The sequence below is a fragment of the Sinohyriopsis cumingii genome, chromosome 11 (assembly GCF_028554795.1).
Source record: "Sinohyriopsis cumingii isolate HCF-2022 chromosome 11, ASM2855479v2, whole genome shotgun sequence".
In the NCBI taxonomy this organism is placed as follows: domain Eukaryota; kingdom Metazoa; phylum Mollusca; class Bivalvia; order Unionida; family Unionidae; genus Sinohyriopsis; species Sinohyriopsis cumingii.
Genome location: NC_142971.1, coordinates 90,875,297 through 90,898,631, shown reverse-complemented (window position 1 = coordinate 90,898,631; position 23,335 = coordinate 90,875,297). Strand labels below are relative to the sequence as shown.

At 33.2% G+C, this 23,335-nt stretch overlaps 1 protein-coding gene across 2 annotated transcripts in view; it reads left to right on the top strand.

The window, feature by feature from the left end:
* The window catches only part of LOC149788977 (uncharacterized), a 37,457-nt gene extending 15,800 nt beyond the window's left edge, over positions 1–21,657 (top strand). The window contains exons 5-8 of one of the 2 annotated variants that reach the window (XR_016424282.1): positions 7,203–7,356; positions 10,369–12,203; positions 14,352–17,468; positions 17,501–21,657. Coding sequence is in view for 1 of the 2 variants with exons in the window: in XM_089975132.1 (XP_089831258.1) it covers positions 7,203–7,356; positions 10,369–12,203; positions 14,352–14,632 (2,270 nt within the window). In the remaining variant the exon portion in view is untranslated. Of the gene's footprint in view, positions 1–7,202; positions 7,357–10,368; positions 12,204–14,351 lie in introns of both variants that reach the window. The other variant, XM_089975132.1, reaches the window with a different exon arrangement.
* The last annotated feature ends 1,678 nt before the right edge of the window (positions 21,658–23,335 follow it).

Genomic DNA, 23,335 nt, shown 5'->3' with positions numbered 1-23,335 from the left:
AAACAAGTTACAGGTAAGGATGCCACATCATTAGCTTTAATTAACTCCTCATATACAATGGCTGAACGCAGAGTTACAAGATATATTAAATGCACTATGGATTCATGGAAGTTCTTTTTGGCCAGTAAAGCACAATTCCATTTGATTTACTCGTGCTTTATAAAATTATTCCCTCGCAATACATCATTTGTTTAAAACGATGATGATGCAATGATGGGTATCCCCAAAATCTTTATATGACTGTTTCTCATAAATGGATTGTCATATCATAATTGAATTTTATCTGAAGACTGTAGGAGAATGAAGGTAGTTATAATGAAAATGGTATTTTTAACAGGGCACAAGAGCGATACCAAAAATCTAGTTATCATTAATATTCTTGAATGAATAGGGGCATTAATAGGAGGCTTTCATTAAAACATTGCTTGTAATTTTTAAGCAGTTCTAGATGATAAAAATGGTGCTTCTGACCAACATTTCGACACTGTTGCAGAGTTTTGAAAGCTAGAACTGGTAACCTTGGGGTCTAGTCAGAGGTCATTGCTTACATTTTTGTTCTTCATGTTTACAAACATAGATATTGGAAGTGATGTTTGACCAGTCTGTGTATTTAGCTGCGTTCCAAAGAACAAGTTGATTTCACTGAAACTGAGTTTAAGTGAAGGGTTTGGACTTAGGTTTTTAGCTGTAATAGCTTGTTTGATTTTTATCAATTAACCTAGTTGTGGAATATTACTACTATTTTCCAATTCATCGTTGTTTAAAATGATGCTGATACATCCTCCAAAATGGATGGATGGTCATATCAAAATTGAATTTTAACCAGACCTTATAGTAGTACAAACTTCATGGTAGTGCCAATGAAAATGGTATTCATCAGACTATAATATGGCACATGAGTGATAACAAAACTCTTGTTATCACTAATATTCTTGCAGGAATGGTGGCATTAACAGGAAGCTTTCATTAACACCTTGCAAATTTTAACCCTTTACCTCATAGAGCATAGTGACAAAGTGCAGCACACTATAAATAGAACACCTGTTGCCTAGTCGACAGCATACGCATAGGCCTGCCTGTGAATTGTTAAGCAATATAGTGATGTTACGTTTAACAGCAGTTTTAACCATTTTACATTTTTGGTACACATCTATTATATGTGGAAAAATTTAAGAGTAAAGTCCGATTGTTATAGCTGTGTAATTATTTCTCATGGAAGAATTTTTTATGTGCTTTAAATTAGAGAGAGAACTCGTTCACCGTCATGTCAGTGAGGCCGCGTGACCAACCGTAGCTGTCATTTCCCATACTCGAAATTTACGTGTTTTTCGTCTGCGTCTACATCACTAAGTCATCTAAATTTGATAATTTATAAAAACTAATTGCTGCCTACATCAATATCAGAGACTTTACCTAATTTATTGAATCTTTCATGGTTGTAATTCTAATTGTGAAAACTTTGTACATACTGAATGAAATCTGCGGCCGCCATTTTGGAGAGTGGAGATTACGACCCAGTTATTTTAAATAGCAGATATTGACCAGTGCATGAATAGTGACCACATGATCTGACGTGATTGTCATTTGCAGAAATTAATGTAGTATCTAATGGGGGGTTTTCCCTGAAGGTGGCACTATAAAAACCAGCTCAGAATGGCTGATGTTTACAGCAGGCGTCAAAAGGCGCTTCCATGTGAATCTTTTAGAGGCGTCAAAAGGCGCTTCCATGCGAATGGAGTAGAGGCGTCCAAAGACGCTTGCATGAGGTAAAGGGTTAAAGGCATACAACCTAAAAGATTTTTGACTTTTTCTGTTCTTGCAAATGCTTGATATTATGAAAAGTATAGTACAAATAATGAGTAATTACACATCATTCAGCTTCATAAATTGTACAACAGTCAGTTAATCAATGAAAATGTAATGATTTTCTAGTCACGTATATATGGATTGCTAATTAATTATGCGGAAACGGAATTTACTGATATCCCCTGAAGTCGCAGTGTCACGTGACACGCATCAACAAATATGGAAGTCGAGGTAAGCATGTTTCTGTTTTGATGTAATTATTGCCTTATTCTTCATATTTCTTCGTCTGTCCCTCTCCTTAGTTCTTTATAGTCATGTGCAATAAATATATTGCTTATAGATTTCTCATTGTATATAATAAATTACAAGAAGTAGGCAAAAAAGGCAATATGATGGAGTATCATGACAATAAGGGGTTCCTTTAAGGGGCAATTCTTGAAATTCCCATTCCGTATTACTTGTCGTATTTGTGAGATTGTGTGTTACGTTGCAAGATAAACTAACTAAAAATATGATAATTCGTATCATTGTAATTGCTATTAAAAGATCTTGCTAAAGTTGCCTCTTTGGCTCAGAATGAAGTTGATTGTCTTGTACATTTCCATAACCACCTCAGGCTCACGTATCCGATACTCAATGTGATTTGCGCATTTGTTTTTACGCTTCAGTAATAATAATAATATTAATAATATGTTGTGGGCAAGCTCCATTCTAAATAAATATCCATTTCATGTCTGTGTCAGTAAGAAACATATGGTACATTGTTATGTGATAAAAGTATTAGCTTTGACAAGTTCAACTAAAAATTAATAATAAAAGCCCCCCCCCCCATATTACAATTGAAAAGCTTGTGATTTTTCAGTCTTTTATCACATATGATTTACTTCTAGGTTTTAGATAACACTGTAAGTGAATCATTATCTCGGACATCATTATCTCGGACATCACTAATAGCCCAGACCAACATCAAATAAGAGATGTTAGAACAAGAAGAGGTATTAGAAGAAGGGAGTCTGTTAGAAGGGGTAACAGGAAGAGAGTCAAGTTTGACATAATACATTTCTGGTTGTTGCTGACTTTGCAGTAGTTCTTGAGAGAATTTGGTTTGTTTTAACCAGTGACATCTATTGCCTGTGGGTCTGGAGTTCTACCAAATGAATCAACCTCTTGTATATGTATGTGTGTCTGTCTCAAAATATTTTATATGGTGTGTTAACAAAGTTGGAGAAACTAAGTTGCTTTATGAGCGAAGTTTTTATATATATATATACTCCATCCAGCAAAGCAGAAGACATCAAGGGTTTTTCTTTTTAAAAGTAGACAGCCAGGCTGAGATAAGAAAAGCAACATGAGCAAAATGGCTAGATTTCTTGGTCACATGGGTGAGAAATTGTGTTATTAGGCATACATCTTAAATTTTTAATTGAATTCTTGTACATGTACATTAAATATATTAGAGATGTATTACCTGATTTCAGATATTAATTTCTTGGTAGGATTCTCTTTCTTAGGAACTCGTGATTTTATTTTAACTTGTATAAAGCATTTCTTTTGTATTATGCAATTTTTATTTTGCATGAACAAGTTTTGTTAAACATTTTATTAACTACCTATCTGCTAAAGAATGATTATATGTATGGCTATGTTTTAAAAAGCAACTTTGAGGAGACCATTTATTGGTATTATACTACTGGATAAATTTAAGACAAGCAACAGTTTTTAATAAATTTTAACTTGATAAATGAGTGAGGTCTTGCAATACGAAGAGATGTGTAAAATGTGGGAAACAGTGCAAAATTTTGTAGAAAAGCACCACCCGAATAAGGCTGTAGCAGTGCGAGTGATGAATCTGTTTAACGACAATGCAATGTTACATTTCCGCAATATCCTTAAAAGGAAGCAAAAGCAAGTGTCATTGGATAGGTTCTTTGTTAAACTCGCACAAAAAGAAAACGATTCCAGTGAGCCAACAGATAGCAGTGATTCCGTTAGTGACAGTGAAAGTCATCCTACACAATAAACCTCCTCTGCCTCCTCTCCTCTCACTCTCGTCTCCCTCACACCAGCCACGGTTAAATTTAAATAATAAAAATATAAAAAGGTATTTTTTATTAATCATTTTTATATGAATATTTTTGGGTTGTGGAATGAATCATCTGAGTTTCCATTATTTTGTATGGGGAAATTTGCTTTGATATACGAGTGCTTTGGATTACAAACACGTTTTAGGAACGAATTATTCTCGCAATTCAAGGTTTTACTGTATGTATCTGTACTATATTTAAGATATGTTGTAATTACACATTTGTAATTTGTATGTTCAAACAGAGAAAAGAAGACAGCTTTTGTGGGAGAAACTTTCTCATTCATAACAAATACCATCCACTGATATATATATATATATATATATATATATATATATATATATATATATATATATATATATACACACACACACACACCATTGGTTTTAGTTTAGTTACATATATCATGCATGTATTACATTACTTACACATTACTTACACAAATACTATCCTTTTATGTATCACAATTATTATTGGTAGCATACTTACTCAAATGGGTTGATAAAATTGTTACACTTTCCATCATAACACTTTCCTTCTCCTGAAATTCTTAAACTCGTGGCTGAATTCCTAAAAATAAAATTTTAAATTTGTAAATACTAATGTTGAACTTGGAAACCTTTACAGTTTTTCTATCATTCAACATGAACAAAGCATTATCATTTATCATGGTTATTATGATGGGAATGAGATACAATGCTTCAACAAATAATAATAATAATAATATTTTATTTACAGAGGGTGACTCATTTAGTCAAGGAGGCCCTATAACTAAAATACCCACTGCATGATGAGGAGCATTCATTTATAAAGCAAATATCATTTGCAAAAAAATTACGCAAGGAACTTTTCTAACTTCTGCTTTAGCTACTTATGCACTCTTTTTTCCCAAATGATTCATGTTCTTTGTAATTTATGTTTACAAATGCCAGCAAATAATTTACAGCAAAAATATTATTCAAATTCATAGTCTAAATAAATGTAAGGCACAAGAAAAGAAAATAACATACCATATTTTTAAAAAATGTACAATCTTTACCAACTGCAAAATATTTCACTAATATAGAATGATAAATTTCCATGTAATAAATAAATTTCTTAGTTATGCATCTACCAAAACATTTTTAAAGAAGTAAATACACATAAAATTTAAATAAAATGTAGTAATACTTACACATCTGCCATATCTGATTCTGATGTGGTTATATGAGACAAAGCAGGAATCGGTATCCAATGAACTGTTGGCCAGGTGTAGAAGTTGTGGCCATGTCTTCTGTGACATTCCTCTCTGTTTCTGGTGAATTTCTAGCCGTTTTCCATGCACTGCCATTCAATTCATAACTAATATACCCAGGAAAAATAAATGTTTCATTAGATATAATAATTCTATATACTTTACAAATAATTGTATGCATAAAATGTTCTCAACTGTATTGCATTATCATCACCATTTATATCATATAAAAAACCAGTAGTGACTGCTTGCTTCTAAATAAAGTTTTATGGTTGCTGCGAAAATGAAGATGATCCTTAATTCCCCATTGGCAGCCTAAAAAATAGCAGCAGTACATGTTATGTTTTACATGCCTGTCCAGCGATATAGATGCAGGGCTGTAACATTTTATTACAAGATAAATGGAATGATGTCAGTTTATATAAAATATGTTAATTTAAAAGATCTGATAAAGAATTAACTATACAGAAATAAATGACGGTATCAAAAATTGGCTGTTCTGTGTTCATTGCAAAATTGACTCACCCATCCAGCAAGAATTTGGCGACCTTTGGATTAGTTTTCAGGCTCAAAGTGGACTTTATTTTATTCCATTGTTCATGCTGGTCACCAATACATATGCGTGTGTTGCCATAATTTGTCCAGAGAGCTTTTTTATTCTTTTTCCTTTCAGAATCCATAAGTTTTCGCTTTCTACCAACTTTTGATCTAGTTGCTTCTGCCATTTTTTTTGTAAACACGTGTTTGCGCATGGATAAAATTCTTAATCTTCGGTGAGGTCAACTAAGAGGTTACATGAATATAGGCATGGCAAACAGCGAGTTTCTGTCTGCCAGACAATAATGAAGAATCGCTATTTTTTGTTACATAATTTCCGATACTAGCCTGATTTCGGCTTCAGTAAGAGCATGAATCATAATTAATTGTCTAAATAAGTAATTATGAACTGAAAAAAGAAATATATAATTTCATTCGTTTTTACTTAGGTTGTATATCTTTAAGCAGTTCTGGGTAATAAAAATAGTGCATCTAACCTCAAACACTTTTGTGGAGCTTTGAAAACTCGATCTAGTAGAAGTTGGTCTCAGGTCAGAGGTCATTGCTTTAATTTTGATCTCATAGGTCTTACAAACATGAAGATTTGAAGTGAAGTTTGACCGGTCTTAGTTTTTATTGTATTCAAAAGAACAAGTTGAAAGCACAGATATTGAGTTTAAGTCAAAGGTTGATTGTTTTCAGTTTGTGGAATATATTTGAAGAATACCTTGAATGATGTCACCAAGATAACTTTGTGTTTTTCTCCAAACAATCTTGCCTGAAGATTAAAGAAAACTTGGTCACTTGGTCAGTGGATGTATCTTCTGAGAAAAATTCACAGATCATCTATCCATGATACCAGATTCAAGGTCATTGGCCATGATAAATAATTCTGTACTGCACATAGAGGTATCTTGTGACCATGTTAACCTAATAGTTTTGCATTTTAGTATGTTTGAGTTTCTTAAGAATATTAGAGGTTTCAGTACTTGGCAGTGAGAAGAAGAAACAGTCTTGGATTCCCGGTAATTCTTTTCAGGTAGTAAAACATTATCCCATTATTAAGGGACTCAGTAGAACATCAGTCCATTATTGAGGGACTCTGTAGAACCTTAGTCCATTATTGAGGGAATCTTGTTCGCATTGTGTTATAAAAACAAAACAAGCTTCAGATTTGACGTAGAATGAAATATTAGCTTTTAAAACAAATCTATTAGAAAGAGAGGAATTAATTTAAAAAATACATGTAGAGGTAAATACCAAGCTGAAAGACAACAAGATGTAAAATAGAGAATCTTGCAAAATATGGTGTGCTGAATAATCAAACATTCCATGGCAAAATTTGGCATCTACTTCAGACATTCTTTAACAGACATTTTAGAGTCATTATAAATTTGTATGAAAAAAAGTTGACTAACATTTAGTCATTACAAATACTTTGTACCATGAATTTGTAATTTTCATGTTAAATTTTGGAGAAAATATATTGCTTGATGATTTTGTGACTTTCAATAACTATTTTTTTTTTTTTTGTTCTTCAGGGGATCCTGATGCTCCTCCAGACTACATTGGGTCACAGAGGATCAGCGCTGGGGCCATTGTGGGTATTGTGTTTGGGATCCTGATTTTGGTAGCTTTTGCTATTTTGCTGGGATGGTGCTACAAGAGGGGAAAACTTCCTTGTGTTACTAAAGGGTGAGTTCAGATAACACAGCTACAATGTACAAGAATTTGGTAAAATCACCACTACTAAGCTACAAGAAAAGTTGTTTATGCTACAGTTGGGTACAGTTAATGTGAATTTGCTCTAATTCATAGGTTGACAATTTTCTTGGATATATTGGTGTCTATAGATAATGAATTTTAAGACTATGAAACATATCAATCTTATTGAAGAAATAGAAACCCAGTTCCTGCAACGAAAATGTAAGTACTAAAAATAATGGCATTTTATACACAACAATAAAAATTAATCTCTTAAAATTAAATGAATTTATAGTATACATATTCTTCGATAACTCGCATCCACAGGGGGGATGGATCCCATTGTTGTCTAAACAACTAAAACGATTGGCTACTACTTTCTGTCCAGGAAGAAAATCGTGATCTAAACTTTCATATGAAACTTTGATATAACGCTCTTTTTATCATCAAAAATGTCAATTAGTGCCCAGAAATTTCTAATAGCATCATGAATTTTGCAACTTTAACAAGTAAGCTACAAGAAATGTTGGTGATGCCTCATTTGGGCACAGTTAATGCGAATTTACTCTAATACATAACATGACAATTTTCTTGGACCTTATGGTTTCTGCAGATCATGAATTTTAAGACTTGATAAAAAATATAAACCCTGGTGAAGAAAAAAGAAACCCAGTTCTGTTGAGGATAATATAGGTACTACAAATAATGACTTTTCTGCATAACAGGAAAGAAATGAACTCGTACAAGTGAATTAATTCACTGTACACCTCTTCCTTGCTAACTTGCACCATGATTATAAATGCTGGAAGGTGTGGATTCTGTTTTTCTAAATATTCCAATGAATTTGCTAATAATTTCTGCATAAAGAAAATCCTGAACCAAACTGGTTTTATGAAACTATGATATAACACTTTTTATCATAAAAAAACCAGCAATTATTACCCAGAAATTTCAATCGGAATTGTCAAATTCACAACTTTTAATAAAAAGTCATATATATTGTTACATTTTCCATACAAAAGAAAACATATTCTCAGTACATTGTAAATATAAAACACAGCTTTTACTAGATCAGTTGTCTTTTGACAACAAATACTTTTAAAAACTAGACAAGTTGATCTACTGTTACAATAAAATATGCACAAGTCTTTAAGGATCAGTACATACAGGATTCATACAAATAGTAGTAATGAACATGTGTACACTGGTGAGTACATGACGATGTAAAATGTACTAGTACTGAATCAAACAAAATCATACAAATGATTGTTTCTGTAGACGTTGACTAAGAAGCTATTTGAATGCCTGGCATGAGTCAACTGACTTTGTACAAGTTGGTATGGAATTCCATAGTTAAGCTCCAGAAAAAGGAAAACGATTCTTATTAAACTCTAATTTGGTTCAGGTAAATATAACTTGTTGTTTGAGATGGCTCTTAGTTCATACATATGTACATTTTTAAAATTTTTTAAAGTTACATTTAAAATAAACAGAAGCCAAACCAGGTAAGGATTTATAGACAAGTAAACCCTTTCGAAAATGAGTTCTCTGCTGAAATGGAAGCCACTTTAGGGTTTTAACAAAATTTATTGGTGTATCTCTACCAGTATCAGGAATAACTCTAGCTGCTCTTTTTTTGAAATTTCAGTAATCTTTCCTGATTTTCTGTACCACTATTACCCAGGTAGAACAACAGTATTCAATGTGTGGCATGGTATGTGCATTGTAAAATATCTTTCTCAGTTCTTGAGGGAGGTAAGATTTTATTCTGTTCAGTGAGTTAACTTTTTGAATGGCCTTATCAGTTTGATTTTTTCCAGCACATGATATTGTAGATCATCATGCCAAGTAGTGTTTCATTTTCACACTGTTGTTTATCAGTTCTTTTTATCATTACTTTGAAATAATGTTTCTCAACTTTTACTCTTGCTCAACTACCCATGATCATGGCTTTTGATTTGGCTGCATTTATCTTCATACCATTGTGTTCACACCAGTTATTTATTTTTACACATTCTTTATTTAATTTAGTGCTAATCTGATGGCCAGTTGATCCAATGTTACATAATGTCATGTCCTCTGTGAACATGTTGGTGGTGGATAGATCAGTGTGATATGGTAAATCATTGATGTACAGCAGAAAGAGTAATGGTCCAAGAACTGGTCCTTGTGGAACACCTGGCTTTGTCAGTTTTTCATCTGAAAGTTTATTTAAGATAGAAACTTGTTGTCTTCAAGATAGGTTTGAAACCAAGTTAAGCTTTCATGGTTTACTTGATATATGCTGAGCTTTTCCTGCAGGATTGTGTGATTTACAAGATCAAAAGCCTTTGTAAGGTCAAGAAACACTGTGCCTACAAGGTTACCTTGATCTATTGATGTTAACCAATCATCTACCATTCTAGTTAGTGTAGTCTGGCATGAATGTCCTTCATGGAAGCCTGATTGTCGTGAATGTAGCAAATTAAATGATTATAGGTGGTTTCTAAATTCATTACAAACATGTCTTTCGAATATCTTTGAAAGTGATGATAAAACTGATATAGGTATATTTCATATCAGAAAGATCTCCCTGCTTATTTATTGGATTTACTTTTTCCAGTTTTATCTGTGTGGAAATACTTCAGTTGGACATATAGATAAGTGAAAATGCAATCAACTGAGATAAGAATTTTAGGAATTTAGTACTTGTATTATCTAGACCGTCCTATATCTGTTATCAGGAATATTGTGATAGCCTCCCTCCCTCCATCCATCCATTACTACATCACTGCCTCAATGTAAATGACACTTTCAAATATTTTCTAATAAAACTTAATAGATGTTGCCATAGCAGGAAGATAGTTACTTTTTGCAGTGTAACTCCTGGGTCTGCAGTGTCTTGGGGTGAGGGCATGTACTGGTTGTGAGGATGCTGTGTTTAAATATGGAATATAGTAAAAAGTATAGGAATTTGTGATGACTGTTGCAGTTACTTTAGTATGCATATTTTTTTATGTTCAGGTCTACAGATTGGGGCAATAAACACAAGGAACCTCTGACAATCAGTCATAGTGGAGGATTTGAATCTGTTAACAAGATGTACACAAATGGTTTGGCATCATCTGACTTTGGCAGTGTTGACAAACTGAGCAACACTACTGGAGCCAGCAAAAGTAACTTTGATGTTGATGATCCACACTTTTGGAATGCACTGACTGACTCAAATGCAAGTGCTAAAAAAGATAAAAATAACCTGTTGCGATCTCTCAGTGCAGAAAATGTTCAGACAAAGACATATTTCAAGAAAGATGAACCAAGACAAGAAAACAATTTTCAGAGGGACAATGTAGCACGATTGTCTAATTCCCCAGCAAGGTCACGAGCAAGGACACAAGGTCATGGTAATCAGAAGCCACCTGCTTATTCAGCAGAAAATCTCAATAATAGAGACTATGAGAATCTTGAACGTGGTGAGGAAGGCTTAAATGGCAAGAAGGATGCATACAGTAATAATCTGAGAGGACGCTCAGCTTCACAAGGGAAAAAAGATGGAGAAAAGGACAAAATCAGGCCTTCATCAGGGTTCTTTGAAAATCCTGATGCTGAGGGCTACATGTATGACTATGATCATGTGAAAACTTTGTCATCAGGAGATGTTACATCTGAAAAAAGTCCAACCACACCATCAAAAAAACCAGTTGATTTTGGAGCTGAACTTAAAGAAGCTATCAGAAGGAACAGTATGAAGAGGATGAACAAAGATGCACAGTCTAATGACCCAGGTGGTCCAAAAGAATCAGGAAACCAGTCTGATTCTACTCCAACTCAGCCATCAAAAGATGAATTCAGCAAAATTGATTTTTCAGATGTAGGAAGCATGAAAATAGAACCTTATGAGATAAAGAGTGAATCAAACATCTCAGAAAAGCTAAATGAACCAAGTTCAAATGCTGACAAGCCAAAGAAGGAAGCATCCAATATGGATAAATCTGAGTCTGATATTGAAGTCTCGCCAAGATCAAAGAAAAAGAGAAGCAAGTCACACGCAGATAACAAATCTAGGAAAGACACTAAGCCTGAGCCATCAGAGCAAACCAGCAAAAAATCCAAATCCCAATTCCATGGAATGGAAAGTGAGCCTGCTTTTCCCCCAGAGGCATATGCTCCAATATTTGCTACAGACAGCTCTCTCATGGAGCATTATTATCCTTCCCGCCAGGGACAAGCTGGATATCCCCCAGGTTATGACTCAAGGTTTCCCCCCATGGCAGGCTACCCACCTGGCATGCCCCCAAATATGGGTCCTTATCAACAAGCAGGGCAGGCTGCCTGGTTTGTACAGGCAACTCCAGCTGGGCAAAAACTGGCATTCACAATGTCCACACAGAATTCATCTGAACCTAGTGAGGATGCTCTTGAGAACAGGGGAAATCAGTATTCTGATTATCCTTATGGAACTCCAGGAGGTGATGTGAGTCATCCAGGAATGCCCGGATATACCTCAACACCCTATTACTCTCAGCAACAGCCAGGGGTGCCACATGGGCATAAACATAATAAATCTAGGTCAAAATCACATGGTAGAGGAGGACCAGATGCTATGAACCATTCTTCACTTGTACCTGCAGGGACAATCCTTGATGACCCCCAGGTGCCCCCACCAGGGTCTTCAATTATCCGGTATGGTGAGGATCCACGAACAGGGATGAAGACCTCACAGGTGATTTGGACAGATTCAAAACCGGATCCAACAGACCCCATACCTGAGCCAGGAGGACCCCAGATTACTCGTAAAACCATCACACGAGTCACAATGCAGAGTACAAAGGATGACTTGCCTAATGCTCCCAATCCAAGTAAGTCCTCTCTCTCACTCTTATAATCACTGGTTCTGAAAATCTAAACTGGCCATATGGTTTATAGCTGCTCTAGTACAGAATTAATTAAACCTTGCATTCAGTCCCTAATTTTCTATCAAATTCTGTCTGTGCCGAAAAGGTAATAAAAATGCCTCTTCCATAACAACACAAAAGGGCCGCTGTTATTGAAAACACATTTTATGAACAATAAACACTAAAAGTTGATTAACTGAAACTATGAGAAAAAAAATGTACTGAAAGGGTAGTTAAATTTGCAAGTCTTGTGGAAGTAGTATTCCATTCTATCAGTCAAAATATAATGGGGAATTAAGTGTCCCATTCATAATCATACTATACATTATTATTTAGACCATTATAGAAGATACATCTTGTGTTTTATATTATTGGTGAGGATAAAAACCCATGTTTTATTGAAACTGAATTAAATCTTGCTTAAATACTAAAGCTTGACTAACTTGACATATCTTTAACCTTTCATTACAGTAACTGTCAGGTCTTATTACATTTAAGAAAAAAATGCTTTTATTGGTATGCATACATTGTTCTAGAATGATGCTTTGGTGATGGTTGGTCCAGAAGATACATGATCAGTCAATACCAGTATGTTTCATTTTGAACTGTTTGTGTGTGCAAGAAAACTGCAGTGCATTTAAACTGAGTCTAATATGTTTAGAGAATTTAGAAAATAAATGCAAAATACATTCTTATTGGTGGATTTTATGCCTCTACTGTATAATACATTCTTATTGGTGGATTTTATGCCTCTACTGTATAATACATTTTTATTGGTGGATTTTATGCCTCTACTGTATAATACATTCTTATTGGTGGATTTTATGCCACTACTGTATAATACATTTTTATTGGTGGATTTTATGCCTCTACTGTATAATGCATTCTTATTGGTGGATTTTATGCCTCTACTGTATAATACATTCTTATTGGTGGATATTATGCCTCTACTGTATAATACATTCTTATTGGTGGATATTATGCCTCTACTGTATAATACATTCTTATTGGTGGATTTTATGCCTCTACTGTACAATACATTCTTATTGGTGGATTTTATGCCACTACTGTATAATATATTCTTATTGGTGGATTTTATGCCTCTACTGTATAATACACTCTTATTGGTGGATTTTATGCCTCTACTGTATAATACATTCTTATTGGTGGATTTTATGCCACTACTGTATAATACATTCTTATTGGTGGATTTTGTGCCACTACTTGGGTAGCAGAAGGTGGCATAATGAAGTAGACAAACTGATTTGATTTTAGTCTTGTAAGGCAGTTATTCAGTTGTTTACAGATTGTTTGTTTTCGTTGCTTTCTGACTTTGACATTGTTTTAACAAAAGCTATTTGAAACAACCATGCAAATATCACTTGAGGTATTTGGTACCCATGAGTTGATTTATATGTAATGACCTGATCAAATTTTCAGTCATCTCAGCAAAAACCACATGAGGTAGACATATGTATTTTTAGAAAATGATATTTGGATACATGTTTAGACAAATATTTGGTATGCATGTTTGACAAATGACATTTGATGTGTATTTTTAGACAAATGATATTTGGATACATGTTTAGACAAATATTTGGTATGCATGTTTGACAAATGACGTTCGATATGTATTTTTAGACAAATTATATTTTTTATGCATATTTGTATGCACATTGAGGTTGACAAATGATATTTGGTGTGTGTACTTAAACAATTGATCTTTGGTATGTATGTTTAGACAAATGATATTTGGTATATATGTTTGAATTTGAATTTTTTGTCTGCAGTACTTGCACTGGAGACATGTCTTACAAATACAAGTCTAATTTAGCATCTAAAGTTGGGGTATACATTCTTTACAAACACAAGTGTTTTTTTTAAGTGATTTTTTTCCCTGCTATAATGCAGTGACCACATATACAATGTCCATGAATACCCCAGAATTGGAATTTATCGTTTGGTCGTTTTTATCTGCGTGAAATATTTCAAAAAGGCTTTCAAATGAATCAATATTTGTGTATTGGTCATGTAGATAGGGATAGGAAATATTCTGAGACAAATTGTACAGTTTTGGTTTTGCAATAAAGCACCATTTTAAATTTCTTTCAGATTTGCATCAGCTGTCCTTCCAGACAGCAGCACAGTTACAAAGAGAAGGTGGTGGAGAGCCATCATTCATGACACCGTCAAAGGGTTCATCAGGGCCTAGTGCTTACATTCCTCAAGTTATGTATGCATCGGAGACGCCCGAACGGACTAATGCTCCTTTTTACACCAACATAGGTGCCCCAAGGCCCTCACAAGGAGATTACAGCCCTGTAATTCATGATGCACCCAGAAGAAACCAGGCAATAAGGGACAAAATTTACACTTCTTCTTCTGAAGCATAGGGTCTATTTTGGATTGCATAAATTAGACCACATTTTTGTATGCAAAGCATAAACATGACTATATGCTGCACAAATTAACATTTCACACTATATATATACTTTAACTGCAAACATATACCCTAACCTACCATTGCATAATCAGATTAGGGTCTGTGTTATTTGTTGCAATCATTACTCCTAAACCCAGACCAGCCAGTGCATTATGGGATGGCAGATCTGGGTCTGTGCAGATGGACCGGTCTTATAAGTGAATATATATAGCGTGTTACAGGACAGGAACATTTTATGCCATAGAAACTATCTGCAAACATTTTAAGTGTTGGATGACAACTGAATCATTTCTATGGCAGTAATGTTTAATATTTATATGTATATAGGTATATATTCATACAGTTGATGCATCCTTTCTTCATTATGGACATTTTACAGTAGTTTTGAAAAAATATTGTAAACTGCATACAGTAGTATATAAATGAGCTGATTGAACAATGAAATTGGTTTTTTGTATTATTTTTATAATCATAATTGAACATTGAAATGGGTCTTTTCAATAAATAAAATACCAGATATACCTTATTTTTAGAATCATAATTGTTGTATAGTATGTGAAATTCTTTGTTCCTGGTCACAATATATGTCAAACCCACCCTATGTTAGACACCTGTTTTGAAAGGCCATGTAAGGAAGAAGTACTGAAAAGGGTAACTGCTGATTCAGGACAGAACTGTCCCGTTTAGATAGGTTTCAGCATATTTATATGAAAATATATTTATCTATATGCTTCTGAACATTTGCTGCGTTATAATATTAAAGTGAAACCTGTCAATGAAGGACACAAATAACCACAAAATTTGTCTTTATTGCACAGGTAACCTGTCCTTTTCAAAGGATTAGAGTGTGGCTATAAATTTTGAAAGTCAGATAAAATTTCTTGGCCTTGTAATGTTTGTCACCTAGCCAGATTTCATTGTGTTACCAAAAGAGACTGTGTGCTTTGTTACTCTAAAATCACTTGGACTGTATACCATGTACATTATTTTGTATGCAGGCTTGTCAGTAGGAATGGGAAACTAGGGATTCGGTATTGAGAAATTTGATTATCTTGTATCTCATCATTCAGCCTTTTCTTTAATATATTTATCAGATTAATAATATGATCCCAAATATATATTATTATGAAAATAATTTAATGAAACTAATTTTAATTTTAATTCCATTTTTTTGTTGTTGTTGCCAGTAAATAAATATAGTAAAACTCCTCTAAACTGGACATTGTTGGGACCTGGACATTTTTCCCATTTTATGGAGGTGGTCAGTTGATGGAGGTTCAGTTAGCTTTTCAAAGGTCTTCTTGGTATCAGACTATTATGGTGATCTATATGGGAGGCTAGGTTGCAGAGAACCCAGTTTAGAAAATGTCCCTGTAATTGTATTTATTTTATTTAGAGAATCTCCATTCCCTTCACAAGTGGGTTATCTTTACAGGGCAAGCAGCAGTTTGTCATAAAATCAGAACACCCCCCCCCCATTTTACCTTGTGAATGACAAACAGACCCTCATTTTAATGTCTCTTTAGTTATTAATTGGCATCACATTCATTAGATACATAATGTGTCCAAACATATAGACAAGACAGATAGTTTTTCACACATGACAGAAATATCTAATTATAAATTTGTGTATTATATTTCATTCCTATGTTTAAGAAAGTCAAATTATGTCAATAGAAGTGGTCTTAATATGTTTAAAATTTGCTAAGAATTTATCTATCATTGCCTAGTAACTATTTTTATTTCATGTTATGATGTTTCTCCACATGTGCATACATCCATATTTTTAAAACCTTTATTTCCACAATAATAAGTTCTCCACCATCTGATGTTACCAAGCACAGTACTGCAGATAGCTTTTGTTGGTGTTTAAGAAGAGTCAATAATGATTTTGGGATCAAAAGTTGATGATTGACCATGGCAATTGTGACTGAAAAATATTGGCTTTTCATCACAGATTCAGATAAAACTTTATGAATGGATTGAATCTGAGCGAAGGAACAAACCTTTTGATTTTTGGATCATGGTTACTACTTGGTAAATTAAAAACAGTTTCTGCTCATAAATTTCAGGTCTTGACCGTTCTTGACCATTTACTTTCATGAAAGTTTGTGGATGGCCAACATCTTCAATAACAAAAGAATCTACAGGTTTGGTGGCCAAAAGGTCAAAATAAAGGTCACTGAATGAAAGAATAAAATATTTTTATTTATTTATAACTTTTGTTCTATATCATATATCCTGACCCTGTGAATAGATTTCGTTTAAGGTATGAAAGCGGCCTGTTTTGATTTTTGATTCAAAAGGTCAAAGATCAGGTGTGACTTGAAGAAAAAGGAATTTTGCAGAACACTTTTTGTTCTAGAGTAAGTTCCTTGACCAAACTGTGTAGATGGTTTGTAAATTTAGTAATATAAAACACCTAACGGTTTTGGGGTCAAAAGGTCTAAAGTCAGTCAGGGTGACAGTCAAGACAAATGTAATAAAAAATAATGGTTTCTGCACAGTAAACTTTGTTTCAAACAAGGTCAAGGTCATTGAAACCCATTGGTAAATCTATAAATTAAATCATGCCAATATAGAATTAAACACAGGGCAGACATATAGTGTACCATTTATGGTACTCATATTTGTTCCTAAATTTTTAACTTAATTTTGTCAAGTTACAAATTTTTGTCTTCATTATTGTCAAAAGTTGCATAATATAGATATGTATTAAAAGATCTTCATTATGTTTGTATATTCTTTAGGTAGGTATTCATTATGTTTGTATATTCTTTAGGTAGGTATTCATTATGTTTGTTTATTCTTTAGGTAGGTATTCATTATGTTTGTGTATTCTTTAAGTAGGTATTCATTATATTTGTATATTTTTAGGTTGGTATTCATTATGTTTGTATATTCTTTAGGTAAGTATTCATTAAGTGTGTATATTGTTTAGGTGAATATTCATTATTTAGCATTATTTTAACAATTTATGCAGATGTACATAGACATCAGATATTGATCTTGCACATATTCACAGACTGTTATTGTTATTATCTCATAGTGTTCCAATGTACCGTATATATTTGCTAATAAGATGAATCCAACTGTAGATTGCACAGACCTAGATCTGCCATTGCATAATGCACCAGCAGATCTGGATCTGTGCAGTTTGTTAGGAGTAATCAGTAGAACAAACAACATAAACCCTGATCTGCAGGTGTATTATGCTACAGCAGACCAGGCTCTTTGTTGTTTGCACTATGTCACGACTGTTGTTTTATTATAACAGACTACTTCATCTTATATTTTAAGACCTTTTGAACTTTACTTTTTAAAAATGAAATGAAACTGAAACCAAATTTTATACTTTTAACAAAACATGTTTTATGCATTAATAAATCACTCTGTTCTTATTCTTTTGAATGACAGAGAAATCAGGGCTTAAAATGGAGATTAAAGTTACAAATATTTTTGTGTTTTGTATATTTCTGGGACTCCTTTCTGCAGAACATTGTACTGTCATTTATTAATACAGATTTTCCATCACATCAGATGTTGCTCTAAGTTGATTTGTCTCAATTTTTTTATTTATTTTTGTAGCAATCAGCATAATGTTATTGTGATGTTAAATATGATGATCCCATATATTCATCTCCAGGCACAAAATTACAAGCCTCCACAAAATTATTTGACAGCTGTAATGGACATTTGGTAAAGTAGGACCATCTGCCTAGAACAGATGCCATAAGATGTATCAGTAATGTTTGTCTTTGCAGGATACGTAAGGAAAAAACATTACAAATCCTGTGAAATTTAATGTCAGCATATTGATTTGCTAATATCTGGTATTCGAATGTACCATATGTACTTGCTTATTAGTCAGGTCAAACTGCAGACAACAAAGTACTTGATCTGCAAAATAGCAAAATGTGTCTGCAGACCAGGGTCAATGTTGTTTGTTCTACTGATTACTCCTAATAAACTGCGCAGACCCAGATCTGCCAGCACATTATGCAACAGTAGATCTGGGTCTGTCTGTGCAGTTTGCAGTTGGACTTATGAGTATATACAGTAGTACTGATATCAAACAATCAATATGGCTGTCAAAATAAGATTTGGATACAATGGCTTTGCTCCCAGAGATAAAAGATGTGTAATTTTCTTAGTTTTGATAAAACTTTCTAAATTGGCCATCTCATAAATATCTCATGAATTTCACAACAAATGACATTCATGCATAATAATGGGGTGATTTTGCTGAGTTTAATATCACTCAGGTTGTAGGCTATATTTCTGGCCAAGTTTAGATCAAACTTAGAATACAAATTTATGAATTACATAATGATTGATATTTACACATCTTAATGAAGAGATTTTGCATCTGATTGACTGAGCTTATTACCACTTGGGTTGTAGGCTATATTTCTGGCCCAGTTTAAATCAGACTTGAAATATATATTTATATAATCATGATTCCAGACAAATTGGAGATCCTCACATGTTAATAATGTGATAATATTTTGGATGGACCAAGCTTTTTGCTGCTCTTGAGACTGTATTTTTATTGAATTTTTTTCAGTCTTGGTTACAATGTCTTGTGTTGCCATGATCTGAGATGAATACAATTGTGAGCAAAACCCATGCATATTAATAAGTTGTCCGGCATCTGATTGGCTGAGCTTGTCGACACTATAACAACTGTTTCTGAAGATAGATTTAGATCAATTTGTAAAATAAACTTAGACCATTAACATGCTGAATGAGTTTAAATATTAGCAAGATTGAAGTATGTTTTTTTTAAGGTATCTGAGTGGCTGAGGTTGTTACATGTCTTAAGACCAGATTTGAATCAGACTTTGCTAAAGCATGATGAATAAACTGATATTGTCATGGTCTTAGACAGGTTCTGTAAAAAGTGAGATCTGTGCATGTTAATGAAGTGATCTTACATTTGATTGGTGGAGCTTATTACCTTTCTAAAGACTATAGTTGTCATCCACTTCTGACAAAACTTGATAAATAATAATAATAATAATAATAATAATGAGGACTTTGTATAGCGCCTAATCTTTAGAAGCTCTAAGCGCTTTACAACATTATACAACACCTATAAGATAAAAAACATATAATAATATTATTACAAAAACAAACACCATGAAATTAGAAAAACATTAAAAAATTAAAAACATGCTGAGAATATTTCAGGTAGGAAACATTATTAGGTCTTTAAGTTTGTTCTTGCAGTCAAAATAAGTGAGTTTTGAGAGCCCTCTTGAATGTGATCACTGTGTCTTTGTGTCTAAGTTCAGTGGGCAATTCATTCCACGTTGCTGGGCCTTGGTATGCAAAAGAACGCTGTCCATATGACTTTGTTTTCATAGTGGGAATAAAAATACCCCTAGGTTTATATCAAGATCTTGGTTGAATTAGTGATGAGCAAAAGGTAAATGTCTTAATTATGTCTTTGGAAAGAATCTTAATTAAACTATTGCCAAATTTTTCAAATTAAGATGATATGAAGGTGTGGAGGTAATTGACATAGGAAGTGTTCTCATAAGACTGTTTAGTGAAATGGTCAGTCGTAAGGTCATGTAAGCCAAGTGAGCAAATCAAGCCCACTTTGACCTCCTATTTGTCTAATTATGGCCCATTATCTTTGTAAGTTACAGTGTTTAAGGCCCTCCAGAGTAACTTATAGCCAATTTGTGTGCAACCTGCATTTATGGCTTTTTTCTTCTATAATAAATTTGTTCTACATTGCAGTTTTTTTATTTGGGATTAAAGTTTGTAAGGTTTATTTATATATTTGAAATATTTTAACAAAAAAACATTTGATTATAGTAACATATCTAGTTCAGAATGAAAATGAAAACTTCTATAGTGATTTTAAAGACTTCATCTAAAAAAGATTGAATTCCACTTATTATCACTCATAGCCTGGTTAAGAATGGATTTCGGATGTAATATGGCTTGAAATATCCAGAAAAAATTGTCTGTTGCTTACTGGAATTTCTTTATTTTGCCTAGTGAGGTGGAAAGTAAACTTCTACAGATATTATTCATGCTAAAATATCCACCTTTCGAAAATACCACTAAGAAAAAAATCTTCCTAGACTTAAGAGCTGCAAGAGAAATGAAGGGTTTAATGATACATTAGTACGGGATTAGCCATATTGTGCCAAGTAAGTAGAAGTATCACAAAAAACATAACAAAAACAACAAAAGGCAAACAGGGGGTAAAATCCAAACTGAACCTTTCAAAAGACAAGAGACCTTCACATCCAGTGACAAGTGTTGGCTCCATTGACAACGTGCAGGGGTTCCCGACTTTATATAATATAAAGTACATTGTTAATTAAACAGGAAATTAGTAATACATTTTATACTTCATGATCCTGCTTTCCTGTTGAAGTAAGCACACACACACAGATATATATATATGTGTGTGTGTGTGTAACTTGGGTTGTTGCTGATAGAAACTTAGAAAACTATGTAATTGTTAAATCTGAAAACCAACTCTTTTCATTTTTTCATTTAAAACTTTCACTTCATATTTACTTTGAGGTATTTTGTCCTGTATGTTTATAGCAACAACAAAAACATAATTTCTTAGAAAATATTACACCTATGACAGCTTTTATCAACCAGTTCAGTGGCACAGATATTATGATGCAATTTATTTTGTTGCTTTTAAACAATATTATGATGTGATTTTAAGTTGCATTTTAACAACCTTTGGGTGTTTGCATGTACATACTTTATAGCATTTTCATACATTTCTCATCATGATACCAGTCACTGTAAAAATATCAGCACATTCAATCTGGTATACTGTATATCTTCATAAAATAACGGGGTGAATTTGTTTCACTCTTTTTTTATGCCCACCATTGCAGACCTGGTAAACTTCATCTCTTGTTCACTTATTTTTATTTTCATAGAGGTATTTTTTAATTATGCAAATAAAGCAAAACATTTTTTCTGGAACTTTATATTTTGTCTTTCTTTTTCGCAATTCAATAATGCAGGAAGATTTTGTGAGACTGACAACACACAAAGTTTAGTTTAGAAATACAATATTCAGTATCAACAATTACTGTATTTGTATGTATGTGTATATATATATATATATATATATATATATATATATATCTACACACACAGACACATATATGTATTCATGAATTTGTATGACATCATCTTGCAGCTTGTCACCATGGTTACCAATAATTGCATCAGTGTGTATATGGAAATGTGTTCATGCATGCTGATGACACATCATCATAAAGCTTGTAACCATGGTTGCCAATAACTAGTGTATATATGGATTTGTGTTTTCATGTATATATATATGACACATCATCTTAAAGCATATCACCATGGTTACCAATAACTGCATCAGTGTCTAATAGTTACCAGTAACTGCATCATTGTGTATATGGATACATGTGTTCATGCACATATTCATTGCTGACTTTAGTTAAAATCAAGGATGTTCATGTTACAAGAGATTATACTTTTCAACTTGTAGACCACATACAAATTCAGCAGTTATAAATTTTGTTACGTTTGATATTTTATAACAAAATTAAACAAGAACACTGATTCAGAATAAGTAATTTTATTGTGCACTGGTCACCTTCATTGAAAGACCAATTAATCAATTACAATTTCAGTGATTCTGTCAAAGTATCATTTTGAACCTTCCCTATATGGTTTTAGAATTTATCTGTTTAAAAGTAGCTCAAATTTTGGCAAGATGGAAAAATCTTTTATTAATCAATCATCAGAAAGTGTTCAGAATTATAATTTTGGTAAGCATTCCTAAAATGAAATATTGTACAAATTATTTTCCTTAAGGGATAATATATCCAGTAAAAAAATGTCCTAACATTTGGAATCAGTCATATAAAAAGCTATGAAAGAACACCACAATATTTAGATGTATTAATGCTTTTAGTACTGACCTGAAGCCCGGTCCACATTCATTTACATATGAAGATATTTTATTAATTGCATACAACTTGTAAACTTTTATGCACTTATTTACATACATATAATCTTCAAAATCAAGGCTAAATCAAAATGATACTCTTTCAAGTGACAGAAGCACAATGTTTCTACACATTTTCTATATTTTAGTCCTCGTTATGGAACCTTACTCATTTATCCTACTCAAGCAAACAGTGTTATACGGTATTATGCATTATAATATTTCTTTCAAAAAAAGACATTCATTTTTATTGCTCACAAGTTACACGCACTCAGCAGTAATACTACAAATTAGATTTGTCACAGTGACTTCAGCTTCACTATACAAAATTAGGTGGGGATATTTTTTAAATTATGGCAAGGAAACAATAAATCAATTATGGGCTTGTGTTTTGTTCCTTGTTTTATTAAGCCATGAAATATTGACATTAGTCTCTTATTTTCATTGCTCCAGTGGCCTAGTGGTTAGAGCGTCCATCTTAAATGTGGGAGGTCGCAGGTTCGAATCCCAGCCAAGTCATACCAAAGACTTATAAAAATGGTACTAATAGCTGCCTTGCTAGGCACTCATCATTGAGAGGTTAGTGTTAGGACTGGTTGGCCTGGTGTCAGGATAATATGGCTGGGTGGGAGATCATGCTACATGTATGTGGCATGATGCCCCAGTGCTAGA